Source organism: Arachis duranensis, chromosome 5 (assembly GCF_000817695.3).
Source record: "Arachis duranensis cultivar V14167 chromosome 5, aradu.V14167.gnm2.J7QH, whole genome shotgun sequence".
NCBI classification, from domain to species: Eukaryota; Viridiplantae; Streptophyta; class Magnoliopsida; order Fabales; family Fabaceae; genus Arachis; species Arachis duranensis.
In genome coordinates this window covers 31,089,062-31,109,768 of record NC_029776.3, presented here as the reverse complement: position 1 = coordinate 31,109,768, position 20,707 = coordinate 31,089,062, and the positions used below count along the sequence as shown (strand labels likewise).

Here is a 20,707-nt window from a genome sequence, read left to right as displayed (position 1 = left end):
TCGATCACTAATACTGATTTTCAAATTATAGATTTTTACTAATTTCACATATACCACTATTAGAACTTGATTTTTTTAAATAATTATATTTCACCAAAATATAAAAAGAATCAAACATAGATCAAATTTTTAAATAAAAACCAAAAATATTCACAATATCCATATCGAAATATAGAAATTAAAAGAGACAAAATTCACAAATATATTAAATTTATGATCCACAATCCAAATGTACATTGATGGCTTTATAGCCAATGGCCCCAAATGTATGAAAAAAAAAGCAAAGAAAAAAAATTATTTACATAAAGTGGAAAAAACCCTTGAAAAAACTAAGGCAGACCCTTTTCCATGCCTACTTGTCTGGCTCGTAAAATACAACTTTCTCCCTTGCTTCTAAGGGTGTTCGCGGATCGGATCGGATCAGATATGGCCGAAAATTCGATTCGATCTGCACAATTTTCGTCGGATCGGATCGGATATGATATCCGCACTTTTTAGTGCCGGATCCGATCCGATCCGATCCACAAATTGGATCGGATATCAGAGATATCCGCATGATTAAACCTCCTGTTTTTAATCACATTTCAATGTAAAAAAATTCAATAAAAATATTTCTTTCATACTTTTAAACTTGTTTATTCCTAAAATATTTTTAATCAAACTCTTTCTAAATAACAAAATAAAATAATACAATATATGAATAATAATTACTAACTAAAATATACAAACAAGTAAATATAATACCAAACATATATATATTTATTTATTTATTAATTATTATTGTGTGGATTTGCGGATCTGCGGATTGGATATGCGGATATAGAGCAGATATCCGCGATCCGATCCGCAAAGGGTGCGGATCTGATCCGATCCAATCCGATCAATTTGCGGATCGGATCGTATCCGCAATTTTCGAATCAGATGCGGATATTTACCGCGAATCTGCAGATATGATTCGATCCATGGACACCCCTATTGCTTCAATAGCCAATGTTCAGGTGCATACAATAGCATTCCTATCTCAAATTCTCAATTCAAATTATGTCTCTAATAGTAATAAAAAAAATCACCCAAAAAATATAATACTCCAATATAAAAACATAACAATTCAATAAAAATGATTCATAACAGATGCAAATTTTATTGAAATAATCTAGTGAAGAACCAAAAAAATTACAAACTCACATCTAAAACCAGAACTGAAATATAAAAACAAAAGAAATGTAAATCAAAAAACACCCAGCACTATACCTGAACTCAGTTTGAAGGTCTTTAGCAAGAGTCACCAATTTATTCAAGTTTTCATTAGCTTCTTATGACAAACTCAACAGATGCAATAATCACAAGCAGAACATCAATTAAGAAAACACTAAGAAATGCATTAATTAGCTAATTTAAGAAATATTTGAGACATAAAACTAATCTAGGTCATGAACAATTTCCATTTTAGAGTGAATCTAACTATGAATCTAACTCAGAATCAAGCTAAAACTATGAACAATTTCTCTTATGGTATATTATTTCCATGCAACAACATTTGTAACATCTAGCATTTCCTTAGAAGTGTTAAGCATCAAACTAAACTATGCATAGCCATTCAGATTACAGCCCATCATAACTTACAAAAAGTACTTAATTCATAATTCACATTTCTACAACGAATTCAATAACCTCAGAGTTTGTTCCTCTAGAATTTTTATAGGCACAACCACTCAGGAAGTTTAATTAAGTCTTGTGATGCCTCTTCATTATCTGCATCTGGACTTTGTTCTTCTCCATAACCATTTTTAATTAATATTGTAATAATAAGTAAATACCGAAGAGGAAATTTATATATATTATAGCAAATTTTATCAAGAAAGGTAAAAAAGAAAACGAAGAGCAATGAGGGCCTAGCTTCATACCAAAAAAAGGGTTTACATTTTAGTAATATAGTACGAAGAATAAACAGAGCCAATGAAATAGAAAAAGAAATATAATTGCCAGAGCCTAATACTAATTGTCTATGCAAATAGTTTATGCTAGTGAGAAAGAAAAAAATTTGCAAGAAGCTAATAGTTTGTGCAAGTACAATCAACATGAATAAAGTTTCAAAATTTATAAATTTCATTTTGATTTAGAATTATGCTGTCTATTTCTCATGCTTGGTCCTACTCCTGTATGATTTAATTTAAGCCCTCAATCACTATAACAATTAAGAGAATTCTCTAACTAATTGCCTTGTTTAGGACTTAAATCTTTAATCCTCAATCCTCCATTTGAAAACAGACTTTGCTAAGTGTCAACGAGTCAATTCTTAATCTTATAAAAATTAAATATTCATATCCAATCCCTAAGAACACTAGACAATAGAGCTTCGCAGTAAGCTAAACAAGTAGTCCAATTTCAACTAATGATTTATTGGTTTTCTAATTACCAATCCGATCCAAATAGCAACAAACACGAAAAATCGATTGTCTCCCTAGAACTCGATTCCTCAAAAAGAAAGTACGTACCTAAAATTTGACCTAATATGTACATGAATTAGAAACAAAAAACAGAAATTAAAAACTGCATAATGCAAATAATTTGAAAATAGCGTCAAAAGCGAAGAACAACAAAAAAATAGTACAAAATAAAAAATTATATATCTGTCGGCTTTACTGAAAAATTCGGACGATGAGCAACGGTGGATCTGGACGGCGATGCAATGATCTGCGACAAAGCTAATAATTTGAAATTAAAGCACATATATAATAGACAAAAAGATAGAGAAATAGATAAGCAACAGTAGATTAGAGAGACTTAATTAATATCCTAGTACATAAAACCAAATCAAAATCAAAATAAAAATAGTGAGAAATTTTCTGGAATTATAGTGAAAAATCAAAATAAGAGATATGAAAATGAAGTACCTTGACTGAAGGAGAAAACCTGCTTAATCGAAAGACTGCTGTTGTTACCGGAGAAGAAGTTACTACAAGAGACGGTGCTGAGAAAAGAACGACGCGATGCAAGCAACGACAGATCTGGACGGGGATGCGACGATCTGCGATAATGGCTAAACGAGTAGAGGAAGAATGTGGCGAGGAGGCAGACGATGATGAAGACTCAAGGAGGCAAGATGGCACCGACGAAAATGTCGCTAACAAGAACGGCGCCGACCAGGACTCGCCGGAGAGTGAGGGAGGCGGCGAGAGGGACACTGTGAGGAGAGAGCTCAGTGTAAATTAGGGTTCTAATGTTGTTTTCTTTTAATTTATTTTTATTTTTGAAAATTAATTTGTTCAATATATTGATTAGTCAAAAAAAGAACCAATTAATTTATAACTTATTTTTTAGTGGTCGCAAATTCGGTTGCTAAGAATTACAGTAGCGATCGATTTAATAACCAATTGTTCTAACCCATAATTTTGTAGTTGGTTGCTAAAATCGTTTGCTATATTATCCCCAAGCAACCGATTTAGCGACCGCTACCTTAGCGACCGAATTAACGACCAACTACTTTAAAAGCAGCATTTTAAAGTTGGTTGCTAAATCAGTTGCTATTTTAACACTTAGCAACCGATTTAGTGACCAACTTCTTAGCGACTAATTTAGCGACCAACAATTATTAAGCTTCTTTTTATATTGGTCACAAAATCGGTCGCTAAATTAAAAATAGCGACCAATTTAGTCACCAACGGACCCTAAAAGCCCTTTTTTGTTTTGGTTGCTAATTCGGTTGCTAAATAAAAAAATAGTGACCGATTTTAGCGACCAAGAGTAGGTGGTTACTAATTGAAGTTTAGCGACCGATTTAGCAACAAACATTTTTTTTATCTAAAAAATTTTGATTGGTCGTAAAATCGGTTGCTAATAGCGACAGATTTTGTTGGTCGCTAAAATCGGTCGCTATTCTAAAACTTTCTTATAGTGTTTCTATTTGTTATCAGAAGTGCTGGTATAGACTTGCCTTCAGTTTTCAAAAGAAAATATTATTCCCATTAAATTTTTCAATCTTAAATTTTTTTGTTATAGTTCTGACACCAACTTGTCTTTTTACAATAGAAGATTAAAAACCTAAAATTCTAATACCATTTTTAGATACCATAATTAATAGGATAGAATAGTGCAACTAAAATTTATAAGCGAAAAATAAATAAAATTAAACAAAATTTAGATAATAATAAAAATAATATGATTAAGCAATAAAATTATAATTTTTCAAAACATATAAAAAAAATTATAATACTCTCTCATATATTATAAAAATAACACTCATAAAAAAATTCTAAGATATAAAAAATCTTACTATTTTCTCTCTTAATTTTTACTCGCTCAAACCTTACAAAACATAGCATATAAATAAGATAAGCAATGCTTCCTATTTATAATGTATGTATGGTAGTAAAGAAGAGTAAAAAATCTTCTTGTGGTTATCAAAAATCACGTTTACAGCTAGAAGGTGATCAACTAGCTTTTTGATATTCAATTTTATATTGGCTACTAACAAACTAGAACTTCGTGGTAGCAGGCATGAATTGTTTGACTAAAGTCAAACTTTGCTCTTTTAATATCAATTTGGCTAGGTATTTGATTCTAAAGCCTTTTATTTAAATTTTACTGTCATGCATTAAATAATTATCAAAATTAACTTTTATGTTAGAAATATAATTATTTAGATTATATTTTTTATTAGTTTAAATTTTAAAAAAAATGGTACTATAATTTAATATATATCAAAATTTTATATTTAAAAAGTTTAGAGTTCGACTATTAATAAACTCAAAAAAAATATAAAATAAATAAAAAAGAGAACATAATGCTTAGAAGAAGTAATATCATGATGCTACTTTCACATGACGTAGCTTTAAATAAGTAACTGTTCTCATCTTTAGATTCATATTTATACGAAGAAGGCTAATCACTATAAGTTTACATTGATCATTTAAAATTGGATATAAATGAAGCATAAGCATTATATTATAGTGAGCAATAATGGCATTGCGTACACACATGCTAAGTTGCTCATCATAGCGATTACATATATAAAAGTAGTTTGGTACTTACTTCTGTAGCCATTTGATCCATCAGCTAAACATGAATTGTAGAGTAGCTAGTGCAATCCTCCTGCTATATATATATGCCGAAAAAACCTTATGTCACACGTATTTTAGTAATTTTTAACTATTAATTTTAACTATATATATTATATATATTTTTTATAATTAAAATTAATTATTAAAATTATTAAAACATCGATATATCAGTACACTTAAAATTTTTTCGGTAGTATATGCATTATTCTTTATTAGTCCTACATTATGGCTACATACCAACAATATAATAGTTCTACTATCATCATTCATAGATACAGTAGTACACACAAAGATTCGTATACATAGAGGGGCATTAAGAAAATGTAATAAGATTTGGTCAATTGAAATTTTGATTTGACTCAACTTTTTTTGAAATAATTTAGAATGATTGTTTTGTCTAATATGAGAATCTAAATTATGTCTCAAAAACTATTTCATTTGTGAAGGTGCCAATCCATCCCCAAAAAAAAAAAACTATTAAATTGAACCTAGCATAGCCAACTACTAATGCTGCATAAAACTTTTATAAAGAGAATTTTCTACATTCTGTATTCTTATCTTCTAGATGATTTACTAGTTAATAAATAAGTTTATAATAAAAAATGGTTATAAACAATGGAACTTTCATTAAATTGTTGGTTTTATTTCATCAATGTCAGTCTTAAAAGTCAATAAAATAATATCCCAATTTATAATAGATATAATTTTTTTATAGTATTTTTTAGTCTAATATAAATTAAAAATTTAATTAATTTATCGCTGATTGAAATTTTATTTAAAAAATTGTCACTAATTAATAAATTATTATATAGACAAAATTGAATTCGAACTTTTAATACTTAATTAATTAGACAAGGTAAGTTAAATATAAGTGATTTGTTATAGGACAAGTTCTTAAAGTTCTTTGGAATGAGCAAATCAGCTTAAGGCGGCAAAGCACTTAGCCTTATAATTCTCAAATTGATTATTATCTTCGTATATTTTCATGAGGTATAAATCAACTGTCAAGTCGATCTCAACATGTATAAATACTTTTGTAATATTCTATACACCTCAAACATGTGCCATAGGCCAAGGCATAAATTCCTAATAAAAGGTTCTAAGATTAATATCACTTGCTACTATAAATAACAAAGCCATCCTTGTACCTTGAAGGTGAAGCTAGTTCCCAATAAAAAGCATTGGATTCTCCAACAAAAATCACTTTGGTGTTTTATGATTATTGTAAGATTCATATGCAACAATGGATAAGACAAAATGTGCCTTCTGCTTTACCTTATGGAGTATTAATAAGTAAGTATGATATGTAACTATATATAAATAAATATTCTCCCAATGACAGCCCTCGTTCAAATTAAAGGTAAGGAACCAGCTTCTGTTCTGTGGTGATGTATTCTATTGTTTTAGTTGCATATGTTCATTGTCCTAGTTTAATTTAGCGTATAGATTCCACATTTGTACCCTTTTAAATCTAAGAGATCATAGTACATTTAAATTACGAAAAAATTCATCAGTTATTTTTATGTGAAATTAATAATTAAAAATTATTAAATAATAATTTAATTAAACATATTAAACTATCTCACAATTTTTAATTATTAATTTTATTTAAAAGTAATTTTATATAATTTTTCACCTTTATATATATGTAACTAAGAGTGGTTTACTTATAAGATATATTAATAAAGCATGTATATGTATACATGTGGGCCATTTGTCTAGCAGCCACTGTTGTTAGGTACAAATATAGAGCATATATGGAATTAAAGACGGCAGCATAATTTGATGGAGATGTGTTCAAAGTACAGGATATAATTAAAATAGATAAATAAATTCAAAAAGAGAGAAAAGAGAATGAAGGATTTGTGAGGGAAAAAAAGGGGAGAATTTTCCTCTGTTTTGTGGGATGGTATGGAATCCCCAGCAGCGACCTAGAGGATTTAATAATATGCTTAAATACTACGACTTGACAAGTTTATGTTTTATACTTAATATTATTAACAATTTAACACGATGCCATTCATTATATGTAATCAGCTTGAGACCTAGAGGATTTAATTACTTGAGTAATCAGCTTATTCATTTATTTAAAAAAAATATTGAGAGTACGATTTAAATATAACTTTGTATATACAGTAATTTATTGGTTAATAATAATTTTTTAAATAGAATTCAGATTTATAATAAATTAATCTTAGCCTATGAAAATATAGGAGATAACATAAGAAATAAAAAATATAACTTTTGAAATAAAACACAAGCAAAGGTGTTAAAAAAATTATCAACATGACTTTGAAACATTACTAACGAGTAGAGCAGTGTAAATCCTTTTAATTGTTGATGGCTATGTCAGAAATAATACGAGGACCATTTTCATGTTGATGTGATTTTTGTTAAGATAGTTTTAGTTTGTGTGATTCTGTTTGTTCCACTTTTACTGTGTTGACTGTTTGCTTTCAAAAAAAATTTACATATGGATGGACACAAGAATATTGAATCCCACAAAATCTAACATGTTTTCACTATGATCTAATTTTATTTTCCTTGAGTTTTATATTCTGTTTAATTCTTATTAATTTACTTTATGTAGCTTTACTATATTGTTAGTCAAACAAATATAGTACTCATCAATTCAGTTATGACTTATGAAAGTTATGAGGGACTTGGAAGGCATGTGTCCTAACAAACTTATTAAGCCCACCAGCTGAGAACGAAAAGAGAGAAAACTGTAATGTTCAAATTAAAGCCATAACTGACATTGCAATATCTCAAATTCTCATCATACTGTTGTTCATATTGAATTTATTCTACCATATTAGAGTAACTTCTTTTTTCGATAATTTTTTTTTTATTTTTAATTGTTAGATCGGTTTAGGTGTCCATAATAAGCACATTATGTATTTAAAATATCATAAATCAATTTCAGCTTTTAAGTAAGACTTTTCCTTCTTCTCTGATTAGTTTATTTTTCAGCTTTTTATTTAATTATGTTTTTTATATTTGTTCTTTCTAAACAAAAGTTCTAATTCTGCCTCTAAAATAGAGGCCTGCCAAATTCTCACAAAAACGGATATTCATCGCTGCAAATAAATGGGAGCGAAGTCAGGGTAGAAATACTTAGGAAAAAATGAATTTATTAAAATGTCTTTATTTATTAGAGAAAATACTATTCTTCTTTCTTGTGAGATATTAAAATGACATTTCTTTTTTTTTTATTTTATAAATGTACATTCTCCTCTCTTCTAACTTTTAAAAATTCTCTTCTTTTAATCCATTTTAAATTTTGTGTTAACTAATATTAACTTTATTTATTTTTTAAGAAAAAATAAATTATTTTTTAAAAAAATATCCATTAACAAAAATTTTATTTTTTATCATTAAATTTTGCTTACCAAAATACTCTTTAATAAATTATTCTTTTATTGATTAAATTGTATTTTTACTAAAATATTTTCAAAAAAATTAATAATTAAATTATTTGTAAAATTATGTTTAATAATATGTATTGATATTATGAGATTAAGAGTAAAACATACAAAAAAATTGTTGTTAACAAAAAATTTGATAAAATTATAATTTAGTAATTAAAAAATTATTGAAGAATATTTTAGAAAAAAATAATATAATTATTAAATTTTTTTAAAAATACAATTTAATCCATAAAAGAATAAATTATAAAAGGATATTTTGCTAAACAAAATTTAATGATAAACGATAAAATTTTTGTTAATGGGTATTTTTTTAAAAATAATTTTTTTAAAAAAATGGATAAAGTTAACATTAGTTAAAACAAAAAGTTTAAAATGGATTAAAGAGGATGTTTTTTTAAAAATAGAAAGGAGGAGAATATACATTTATAAAATAGAGAAGAAGAAAATGTTATTTTAGCATCTCACAGAAAAGAAAAGTGAAATTTTCTCTATTTATTAAGATAGAATATGTTATTTTATATGTGAAAAATTATTTTTTTTATTTTTTATTTTTTATTTTTTATTCTCACAAGGACGGAGACTATGTTAATTTGTGTTTGAATCAATTGTGTTACATTATATTCAATTTTGTTGAACTGTATTAAATTATTTTATGATTTTGTGTTAATTCTTTTAAAGATAATATTCATTGATGATATTTACGGATATAAGAAAAGGACAATTAATTAAACAAAATTCTATGACAAAATCAGCATGAAAATGGAGTATTTTCTTAAACAAAAAAAGGATGGAGATGATACTCCTTCTCTAATACTTTAAAATGTCAAATTAATATATAGATCTCTTATCTTATAAATTTTTTATTCTTTTTTATTTTTTTTGACGTAAAATTAATTTTATAAACTCTCCACACTTGTAACATTAATGGCAACATTAAATCATAGTCCTTTATTTTATTGATATAACTTTTCAGAATCGCATTAAACACAAATACTTATTGTATTTACACAATAAGGAGAGGCATATGTATATTGGTTGATCAATACTCTATCACAGTAAAATTTGATTCTATCCTGGTGTTTTGCCATGGGCATTGTTGATTCCAAGGGCATGCATGACAACACACATACAGAAATTATTAAACACAATGTTTTGCCTTTTACACAATTGTACGTAAAGAATGAAGAGAGGATAAGGGAGAGCGTAGTAGTAGTAGTAGTCGTGGTCTTTTGGCATCGTAGTTGCATGAAAATACACACAATTAATAAGAGGTAGCAAACTAAAGCAAAGCAAAAGAACAGTGTCGTATTGGGACCCCACCTCACACCCCCTTAGCTTTCTCCGTATAAAGGCAAAGCTAAGAGCATTGCCTCCATGTCACGCTCCAAAAAACACTTAACAATAACACACACACACTCTCTCTCTCTCTCTCTCAGTTCGAGAAAGTGCAATAGAATCCCTCCAACCTATAAAGAAAACCAACCACACCCCATAATCCTTTGTAGTTGGAAACCAATTCTTACCCTCCTCTCTTCTCTATCTTCACCCTCCCTTACTTCACTCATATCATGATGCAATGATAATAGGCTTTTTCTGTTTTCTCTCATCTTCATCATCATCATCTCTATGTCATAGCAATAACAGTACGTACTACCTTTAGTTTCCTCCTACTAACCAAAGATATATTTATTTATAGAAATAATTAGAAAGATGACAAAATTGCATGTGGTGGGAAGTAGTTGTTTGTTTCCAAGGTTGTTCCTAGTGGTGGGGCTTGTTTGTCTTGTGGTTGTTGGGAGCAGCATAGCAACTAGTAGAAAACCAACTACACAACATCAACAAGAAGAAGAAGAAGAAGGACTCCACCATAATAATGGTCAAGTAGTATTCTCTGCTGGTCGAGATAATAAACAAGTCGCCGATTTCAACTACATGAGCAAAAGAAGAGTCCCCAATGGACCAGATCCAATTCATAACAGGTATTATTCTATTCACATACAAAATTTAAAATCTTATATATACATCACTTTTATGTATATTTTTCTTTGTGCATATTTTATGTTTAGTAATTGATAAAAATTAAAAAAAAAATAAAAAATTTATTTTTTATGCCATAAATATATACATATATATAGTTGGAAATTTAAGTATAGTCAACTTCACGTGAAGTTAGATAACTGAGAATCTAGTCAAATCATTTAATGACTCTTAGTTATAAACTTCACAGTGAAATTTACCATACCGAAATTTTCACCGCACATGTAACTATAACTCTTCTGCATTAACATCAGACTAATAATTAACTTTTACGTACATTGTTTTAGAAAAAACAATTGTACTTCATCATAAAATGGTTTTACACTAATATATTATAAATTGAAAGCTTCTTAAGTTCAGTTTATGTACTATATTTATTAATTACTCGGATATTGTGTTTCTTGTACTTCTTATACGTTGCTTCTTTCCATGATAAACGTGAACATGCCATGTTACACATTACGTATGCTATCCACTTTATTTGTTTATCTATTTTATAACCATATTATAATATATAAAAAGTATTCTTCTCAATCTCAAGCCACAACCACAATATAGTAATCTAGTTATTTGAATTAGAATAATATTTTTCAAATGTTTGTACTTTGCCTCTTAAGACCTCAATCATCAATTTGAGAAGTTTCATGGTTCCTACCATGATGGAGCATCACAAAAGGAGAAAGAAAATAAAGTGAAGTATATATGAGTAGGGTTGATTACCATTTACCAATTACCATGCTTTTAACTGTTACATTGAGATCTTGATTGAGGTCTTTAACCACCGGCACAGTCCTTCACAATAGGCAATAATAAATAAAGATATTCAAAAAAGATAAAGTATGTTAGTTGATTGTGTATGGCTTTGAAACTTTATTCCACTTCTCAATTAATAAGGAGGGTTAAAGTTATTTATGTCACTCGGCTCTCTGAATCAACAAGAAACTTTAGCCTTTTTCTTGGTTCTCTTTCTTTATTGCTTTTTAGCACTAGACACAACACAATACAATACAAAACATACAAAAGCATGCATGAAGTACAAGACTTAGACTATGAAAAATTAGGATTTGATTTTCGTTTTATTTTCGGTACTTTTATTTTCAAAATTTTCTAAAAAAATTTAAAATAGCTAAACTTGGCTTATTTTTCATTTCATTTATTTATGTAATGTATTGTTATACCTAGGTTATTAAAGATATAATTATTCATGTGTTTTTTTTCTATCTGTCTAAATTGTTGAAAAAAATATTTTCAGGATATAATATCAGAACTTTTATAATTGAAAGGTATAGAATTCAATTCTTGTAAGCTTCAAAAGAAAAAAAATTCATCATAAGATAAAAAAAATCTATGCTAAACATATAATTATTTATATTAGATAGATATAATTATTTATATACCTTCTTTTATCAGCTTAAATTTTTTAGAGAGATATTTTTGTGATATGTGAAACCTACATCTCTAATTTTATCCATTTTAAAATTAGATTTTTCAAGAAAACATACATTATTTGATGAAATTATTTTCTTTTTATTAGGAGAGCTGGAAACTCCGGTAGACCTCCTGGCCAAGCTTAATTATTATTTATTAATGAACTCTGAATTTCGACAAGCTTCGGTGAAGGACAAGATATGTTAGCCATGTACACAATTCTGAGAACTGGGACTGAATATATATATGTATAATATGCTTGTGTGTATATATATTCCTGAGCTTCTTGGTATTCCAGCATGCATGGAAATTAAAGGGCTAATCTCAATTGCGGAAATTTATTTATTTTGTTTATTATGGGAAGAGTTGATTTAGAAGGAAAAGAAAAAGGAATGAAGCTTGTCCCACAGAAAATAAGCTCAAAAGAAAGTTGATTATTATGATCAGTTAAGTGATGAGAGTGTTTACAATGTTTGTTTCTTGAACTTATCTTGTGATTGGGTTTAGCGGGATGGAAATTAAAAGCTAGGCAAGAGTGTCACAAATTCAATGAAATCAGTGTCGTAGTACTTGCATATAAAGCAATTACCTTTTTTGAATTTAGAAAGAAATGGTATTTAGACATTAAAAATGGACATAATTTTGTGTAAACTTAATTATTTGTGTACTCATTTTGAACTCATTATCTTATAAATAAAGTAAGGTTTGTACTTGTATCTTTAACTTTATCTTTATGATAATAAATAAATTTAAAATAAGTACAAAAAATTTTGCATTCATACAAATATTTTTTTTGTACAATATATGTTTTTTTTTTCGATAAATTAAAAAACAGATCAAAATTTTATTTAATAGTTTATTATTAACTAAAAAATTATTGTATGTACAAAACAAAATTAAAATTCTAATATTTTATTTAATAGAGTGAATTAATTATTCCACCAACTTAAATTGGTTTCTTCGTATATATATTGTTCATGTAAATTTTGAAGGCTATATTAAGTAGTGTGGTAGCAGAAGCCTCAGCCATGCATATTTTGAAGGACTAATATATATCAAGTGCAATGCAAGTGTCTATATTTTAAAAGAAATAGCCTTAATTGGCTTAATAAGAATTTATCAATAATACTGCAATATGTTTGGAATTTTTACTTTGTCTTTTGTTTTTTTATTATTATTTATTGTAAAGATTAGGTATGACTGCGTGAGTTCCTAAAGTAAAGTAAATTCCACCATTTAAAGGTGTTGGGCGCACCTGTAAAAAGAAGGGTGTTTGCATCTTGTGTTAGTCTTTTTCACTGGATTCTTTGGTGGGGGTGATGAAACTGGTTGGTCTTTTGGTCCATTCAAAATATTTTTAAACTGTTAATAGATTCTTATTATCTCGTGGTAGACAGAGGTGGAAACAAAAGAATGGGATAATAAAATGAGTTTTACTTTTTTATGGTTTTATAATATTGCTATATTAATTGAAAAAATTACTCACTTATTAAAAGTCATATAAGAGTAAAATAATATTTTTATTATTTGAGAAATGTTAGAATATTAGTATAATTTATTATTTTTAGCTATTAATTAATTAATAATATTTTAAAATATTAGTTAAAAATATGTTATTGGACTAAAAGTATTAGACTGTTGGCTAAAACTGTTGGTATATAACATAAAATTATTGGCTAATACGGTTGAACTTTTCTCTTTTTATTTTTTATCCATAAAAGTTAAAAACAATGATAAATTTATACATAAATAAATAGAATTAATTTTGTATTTATGAAAGACCAATAAACTATTAGTTTTGTCTATAAAAATTTAGGATAATGACAAATTTTTTCTTAAATAAAATTAATATTTGGTTACTTTTATAACATGAATATTATTTATAGTGAGTATAAACTAATTCATTCATTTAAGAATAAATTTATCCAAATTTTAAATTTTTACGAGTAAAATTAGTAATTTACACATCATTATACAACTATAAAATTAAATGCCATCATAAATTAAAAGAAAATATGACAATAGAAAAAAACATAAGATTTAATTATATTATTAATTATTATCATTTTATCAAATTTTTTTATTAGATTTTTACTATTTAAAAATTTGTAATTGAATCTCTTATTTGTAATTAAGATTCTTATTATTTTTTGAAAACAGTATAATAATCCTACAATACTTTTTAGAATATTTTATATATAATTCATCCTATTACATCAAATACAAAAAATAATACTCCAAAAGAATTTTGCATTTTTTTAAATAAATTAGTCGAACAAATTGTAATGATTTTTTTGTTTTTTAAAGGTTGGATTAAAGGATCAGAGATTAGTTTAACAAAAAAAAAGATCCTTATTAAGTAAAAAAAAAAAATACTATGAAACTTGATTTTACACTTAAAATTTTCGAAGTGCACATTTGTGCAATTGAATTAGTATAACATATCAAATGAACAATAATGTTAGAGGATATTAGAATTTATTATTTTTTATTATTAATTAGTTATTAATATTTAAAAGAATAGGATAAAGTATGTTATTGAATTATTAGACTAAAAAACTAAACAAAGAAATTAAATTAATGACTAAATAATAATTAAAAATAATAAATTTTGATGTCCTAATATTTCTCTATTAAAAAATAAACATCAATTGTAAGCTAAAATCCATAAAATAAATAGGCTAACAATTTAAATCATGTCTATTTACATGACCACTCTAAGGTGATCCAATAGGGAACTCGACGAGGAAATATTCATCCTAATTTTTTGAAGGATTATGAAGTCTTTAATAAAAATAATTTTCGACTTTTGATATTTAACTTTGTGAGATTGATTAATCTTTTTTTTTAATGGTCTCTTTTCGAAATATATTTATATGACATGTTAATTACTAATATATATTTTATTTAATTTTTATAAGTAAAAATAATTTAAAAATTACTAATATTTTTTAGTTTTATTTTTACACAATAAATTTAACCAATGTATTCAAAAAAATAAATAAACGGCCTGATAGTTATCCCCAAAAAAATAATAAGACCCCCAACAAAAAAAAATCTGTCAATCCTAATTGACTCTTAACTAGGGGTGCATAAGACCCGGTCCGACCCGAAAACCCGGACCGGGCCTGGCGACCTCGGGACTAATTTGACCCAGCTTCGTTATGGTTCGGTCAGACTCGAGATTTCAATAGATAGTCCCGGTTATTTATTAAATTGGGTTCGGGCCAAGGCTCGGGTCACTCGGTCTCGGCCCGTTGGACCCATGTAGGTGTTAGTTAAAAAAAAAATATTCATTCTGTTTGGCTTTCAGACTTTGTGTTCAATACTTCAATGTTCACTCTACACTTCACAGTCCACAATGCTCATGTGCTAGGGTACACAACCCAGTAACCCACACTCTCTCTCACTCAAACTCTTTTACCTGAGGTGCAGCGGCGCAACTCCAACGGTAAGTGGAGAGCTCCTCCTTCACACTTCCATGCTATTTCTGTTTCTTAATCTAACCTCACTCTCTCCTTCTCACAACCAATCGTCTCCTACACCACTAATCGTCTTTAATTTTTTGCTGTCCCCTTTTTTCATCTTCTTCCTCTTTTTGTACCACGTTAGATCAACCACCACAGCAACTCACCGTCAACCACCACGTATGCCAGCAACTCGCCGTCAACCTCCTCTCAGAGACTCAGAGTTCTCACCGATGCAGTGTTCATTGCAAGACACAGAACATGTAATTTTTTTTTATAAAAATCATTGATTTTCATTTTTTTCCTGTAACTACTGGCCTACTGGGTGCTAAATAGTAAATACTTCACCTATTTTGTTTGCTTTATTATTTTTTGGGAGAGAATTGATAAAATTGTTGATATTGCTTTTGCCATAATTAGTTTAATTTTGGGAAAAACTAACAAAAATGATTTTTTTTGTTTAATTTTTTGGTTTGTATTTTGAATACTTTAATGATGAGTGTTACGAGTTAGATGAAAGTAAGAAAAAATTGTTGATGATTAGAAATAGCAATTAGCAAATAAGAGGAATTGGGATATATTGTAAATTTCTGTTTAGGAAGTAGGAACAATAATTTAATTTTTATAATTTACACTACCAATAATTATAATTGATTCCTTTAATTTCAAATTTGATGTTATTTAGAAATCAAATTTCTTGATTTGTGCACTTTATGTTATTGTGAGTAAATGCCAATAAACATTTCTGATTCATGCCAATATCGGAAAATATATTAAATGCCACCCTGTTCATGAATGAAATATTCTACTAAGAATTAGGCTAGTGATATAATTAATACTAAGATAATCAAAGGGAGTTATCCTGTATTATATTGTCCTTTTTAGAATAGAAGTTAAGTAAAAAAAGGTATACAAGCTTTCCTTTTAAGTTTTATAATATGGTTAGGAGATACAAAAATAATGAGAAAGGATAGTAAAGCGAATTAATTCCTTTGTTTCAGAGTTTGAATATAGCTAGCAAGTAAAAGGAACTCAAGGGTGATAATTTGGCCAAAGCTTACCTAGACCATTTCTTAATTAAGACGTCATAACAGGGGAAAATATAGTAAATTTATAGTGATGATCCAAGTGTTATGACTTATGAATTTTTCTTATTTGTTAAAATTTAAATGGTGAGATTCAACAATTGTTTAAGTATGTTTGGTGTTATTTAGATATATTGTATTTATGTTCAATTATTTAAGTATGCTCAGTTTTTTTAGAGTTATTGTTAAATGAACTTTTTTTTTATGTTTAAATAAACACAAATGGAATGAGGAGATCCTAGTTTTATTGCAGTCCAAAGTAACGAAGACAACAAAGCTATGGACATAAAACATGAGGTTGCTACTGCTCCTATCCCAACTCCTGTCGCACATCCCATCTCAGAAAATATTAATGAGGAAAACAAGGTTGAAAATAACGAGGGACAGCAGGCTACTCACAAGGGAAAAAAGTCTTATATTTGGACGCATTTTAAACAGCTTCTATTTAGCGAGACTAATGGAGAGCACAAGGCCAAATGTAATCACTGTCGAAAAGAATATCTATGTCACCCAACTAGACATGGCAAAAAATCTATGAATAAACACTTGAAAGTTTCTCACAAGTGAATATTTACAAAAGTAGGCAAAAATGGGACACTTCATGGCTATATGCCTAAGGTTGGTGAAGAAGGTGAAGCCAACAAAACTTGCACTAAAGTCAATGGCTATAGCTTGGAAGATTGTAGAAAGGCAATGGCTGAGTTTATTATCCTTGATGAACACCTTTTTAAAGTGGTCGTAGGGATTGGATTTCGCAAAATGATTAATCGATTTGAGCCAAGATTCACTGTACCATTTAGGATGACAATGTCAAGAGATTGTTTTCAACTTTATTTAAATGAGAAAAAAAACTTAAAGCTTGGTTGGCAAAGTCATGTACTTGAGGTTGTTTGACATCAGATTGTTGGACATCAAATCAAAATTTTAGCTACATGAGCCTAACTGTACATTTCGTTGATGACGAATGGAAGCTACAAAAGAGAATTCTCAACTTTTGCTTGATTGAGAACCACAAGGGCAAAACAATTGGAAGGGAAATCGAGACATGTTTGAGGGAGTGGAAAATTGAAAAAGTCTTCACAATCACATTAGACAATGCATCTTCAAATGACGGGGTTATCACTTACTTTCAAAGGAAATTAGCTGCAAGGGGTGGATTGGTGTGCGGAGAAAAATATTTGCAAATGAGGTGTTGTGCTCATGTTCTCAACTTGATAGTGAATGACGGGATTAAAGAGCAACATGCCTCCATTGAAAGCATTCGGAATGCTGTTAGGTATGTTAGATCTTCTCCCCAAAGAATTAAAAAATTTAAAGAATGCATTGAGGCTGAATTGATAGAGTCTAAAAGTCTTGTTTGTTTGGATGTTCCAACTAGATAGAATTTCACCTATCTAATGTTGGAACATGTTGAAAAATTTGAAAAAACTTTTGATAGACTTTATGATCAAGAAATTGATTTTTTTAGATGGTTTGGAGAGGATTGTGGGGGTAAAAAGAAAGTTGGTTCACCCACGGCACTTGATTGGCAACATGCTAGACTATTCATTGATTTTTTGAGAATTTTCTATGAGATTACTTTGTGTTTCTCATCTTCTTTACATGTTACTTCAAACAAATGCTTTCATGAAATTGCATCTATACATTCTCAACTAACATCTTAGAGCCACAACAATTCTGAATTATTAGAAACTATGGCATGCTCTATGAAGGCTAAATACGATAAATATTGGGGACTAGTTGACAAGTTTAATCCTTTGATACTTGTTGTCGTTGTTTTAGATCCTCGATACAAACTTGATTATCTTTCATGGTGTTTGGAGGATATATATGATAAGGAAGTGACTACTAGTATGACTAGTTTGAAATTTACATTGGAGACATTGTACAAATTTTATTCAAAAGAAATTATAGATGATAAAGTTCTTAATGATGTTGGCAGTCCCTCTAGAAATGTTTTGGATGATAAAGATACTGGTCATTCTAATGCTAAGGATGTTGCTGCAAATAAAGTGAATTTGTGGAAAAAACAAAAGAAAGAAAAAGCTAATGCAGATAGCAAATCAGATGTTGAGAAATATTTGGCCGAAGATCCTGTAGATGTGGAAGATGAGAATTTTGATATATTGGCTTGGTGAAAATTAAATGGATCAAAATATAGAATTCTTTCTCTCATAGCTCGTAATGTCTTTGGTATTCCAGTTTTAATTGTCACATCTGAGTCATGCTTTAGTACCGGTGGTCGTGTGGTTGATCTTTACCGTAGCTCTTTGTCACAAAAAATGGCAGAAGTTTTAATCTGCACTCAAAGTTGGTTGTATCCATCTAACCAGATATTTAAAGAGCTTGAGTTTGATCAATTTGACAGTAGTAACAAGATTGTTAATGGTATATTTACTTTATGATATTTTTATTCCTTCTTTATTACTTAATTTAATTCAAATAATAATCTTGAGAGACTAATTTCTATGTTTTGCAGATGTTACTAAAACATCCACACAACAAGAATCAAGTTCACAACCTTGAGAGCAAGCTATGAATCAAATGAATTTTGTTCTGTAGTTGTTTACTACTTAATATTTTGTTGTTATTAGTTAGTATGACACTATAAATTATTATCATTATGTTAATCTTGTGTTGGTTATTAACTTTGTTTTAATTGTCTTTTGAACTTTGAATGTTTAGTGTGTAATTGACATAATTATTATTATGAAACTTTAAATTATTATTATTAGACTCTAAATTATTATTATGTGAATGTTGTGATGTTATGGAATAATTATTTTTCAAAATTTAGAGGTTTAAGAGATGTAGAATCCAACTTTTGGTGATGTCGTGATAAAGTTGATCAGGACTCGGGTTTCACCCGGTATAGACCCGACTTTAGTGTGACCCGAAAGTAACACGATTTCATCGGATTTAGGGTCGGGTAAAGGTCTCATAAATAGACCCGGTCATTATTTAGGGTCGGGTCCGGGTCAACGCGAACCCGGCTTCACCCGGTCCCATGTGCACTCCTACTCTTAACGGATAAATCAACCGTTTAACATAGCATGTAGGTTTATTTCATTAATACAAAGAAAAAATATTGATAGAAAGGCTAATTAGTCTCACAAAAGTAAAGATTAAGGATAAAAAATAATATTTTTTTAGAATCTCATTGTCTTTTAAGATTATTGTCAGAGATTATTATTATTATTATTATTATTATTATTATTATTATGTGGTCTTTAATAAAAAAAAGATATCATTTTCGACTTTTGATATTTAACTTTGTGAGATTGATTAAGCCTTTTTTAATGATCTCTTTCCAAAACATATTTATATGACATGTTAATTACTAATATATATTTTATTTAATTTTTATAAGTAAAAATAATTTAAAAATCATTAATATTTTTCAGTTTTATTTTTACACAATAAATTTAACTAATGTATTTAAAAAAAATAAATGACCCTGATAGTTATCCCCAAAAAATAATAAGACTCCCAACAAAAAAGAATTTGTCAATCCTAGTTGACTCTTAACGGATAAATCAACCGTTTAACATAGCATGTATGTTTATTTCATTAATACAGAGAAAAAAACATTGATAAAAAAGGCTAATTAGTCTCACAAAAGTAAAGATTAAGGACCAAAAGTAATATTTTTTTAGAATCTCATTGTCTTTTAAGATCATTGTCAGAGATTATTACAATTATTATTATTATTATTAGAGTGAATATCCTTTCCACCAACTCTTGATAATTTTTTCAAAGGATTATGAGGCCCTGAATAAAAGAAAATAAAATTATTGTCGGCCTTTAATATTTAACTTTGTGAGATTGATTAACCTTTTTTTAATGATGTCTCTCCGGAACATGCTTATATGACATGTTAATTACTAAGATATATTTTATTTAATTTTTATGATTAAAAATAATTTAAAAATGACTAATAGTTTTTAGTTTTACAAGATAAATTTAATCAATGTATTTAAAAAAATAAATAAACGGCCTTGATAGTTATCCCAAAAAATAATAAGACTCTCAACAAATTTTTTTTTGTCAATCTTAGTTGGCTCTTAACGGATAAATCAACAGTTTAAGATATCATGTAGGCTTATTTCATTAATATAGAGAAAAATCATTGATAGAAAGACTAATCAGTCTCACAAAAGTAAAGATTAAGGACGAAAAATGATATTTTTTTTATAATC

At 28.1% G+C, this 20,707-nt stretch overlaps 3 protein-coding genes across 3 annotated transcripts; 2 read left to right on the top strand and 1 right to left on the bottom strand.

Moving 5' to 3' along the window:
* Positions 1-2,435: 2,435 nt before the first annotated feature.
* LOC127747460 (uncharacterized) lies at positions 2,436-5,056 on the bottom strand. Its single transcript, XM_052261365.1, has 3 exons — positions 5,032-5,056; positions 2,895-3,184; positions 2,436-2,694 (listed from the first exon to the last, which is right to left on the bottom strand). Coding segments are annotated over exons 1-3 (363 nt in total). The 5' UTR covers positions 5,033-5,056; the 3' UTR covers positions 2,436-2,622.
* A 4,828-nt stretch (positions 5,057-9,884) lies between these two features.
* Positions 9,885-12,441, top strand: LOC107489066 (CLAVATA3/ESR (CLE)-related protein 26). Its single transcript, XM_016109842.3, has 2 exons — positions 9,885-10,470; positions 12,063-12,441. The coding sequence occupies exons 1-2, from the start codon at positions 10,202-10,204 to the stop codon at positions 12,100-12,102; spliced, it is 309 nt and encodes a 102-aa protein (XP_015965328.1). The 5' UTR covers positions 9,885-10,201; the 3' UTR covers positions 12,103-12,441.
* A 4,346-nt stretch (positions 12,442-16,787) lies between these two features.
* Positions 16,788-18,172, top strand: LOC107489035 (zinc finger BED domain-containing protein RICESLEEPER 2-like). Its single transcript, XM_016109822.1, has 4 exons — positions 16,788-16,986; positions 17,092-17,317; positions 17,437-17,784; positions 17,977-18,172. Exons 1-4 carry the CDS (start codon positions 16,788-16,790, stop codon positions 18,170-18,172), a joined length of 969 nt encoding a protein of 322 aa, XP_015965308.1.
* The last annotated feature ends 2,535 nt before the right edge of the window (positions 18,173-20,707 follow it).

Bases quoted from the DNA above. Each gene is read 5' to 3' on its own strand.
- LOC107489066 (XM_016109842.3), top strand. From the start codon at position 10,202: ATGACAAAATTGCATGTGGTGGGAAGTAGTTGTTTGTTTCCAAGGTTG. The intron at 10,471-12,062 runs GTATTATTCTAT...TCTTTTTATTAG, and splicing joins CCAGATCCAATTCATAACAG to GAGAGCTGGAAACTCCGGTA.
- LOC107489035 (XM_016109822.1), top strand. From the start codon at position 16,788: ATGGACATAAAACATGAGGTTGCTACTGCTCCTATCCCAACTCCTGTC. The intron at 16,987-17,091 runs GTAATCACTGTC...TTACAAAAGTAG, and splicing joins TGGAGAGCACAAGGCCAAAT to GCAAAAATGGGACACTTCAT. The intron at 17,318-17,436 runs GTCAAGAGATTG...TCAAAATTTTAG, and splicing joins GTACCATTTAGGATGACAAT to CTACATGAGCCTAACTGTAC.
- LOC127747460 (XM_052261365.1), bottom strand. The intron at 2,695-2,894 runs GTACTTCATTTT...GCTTTGTCGCAG, and splicing joins GGTTTTCTCCTTCAGTCAAG to ATCATTGCATCGCCGTCCAG.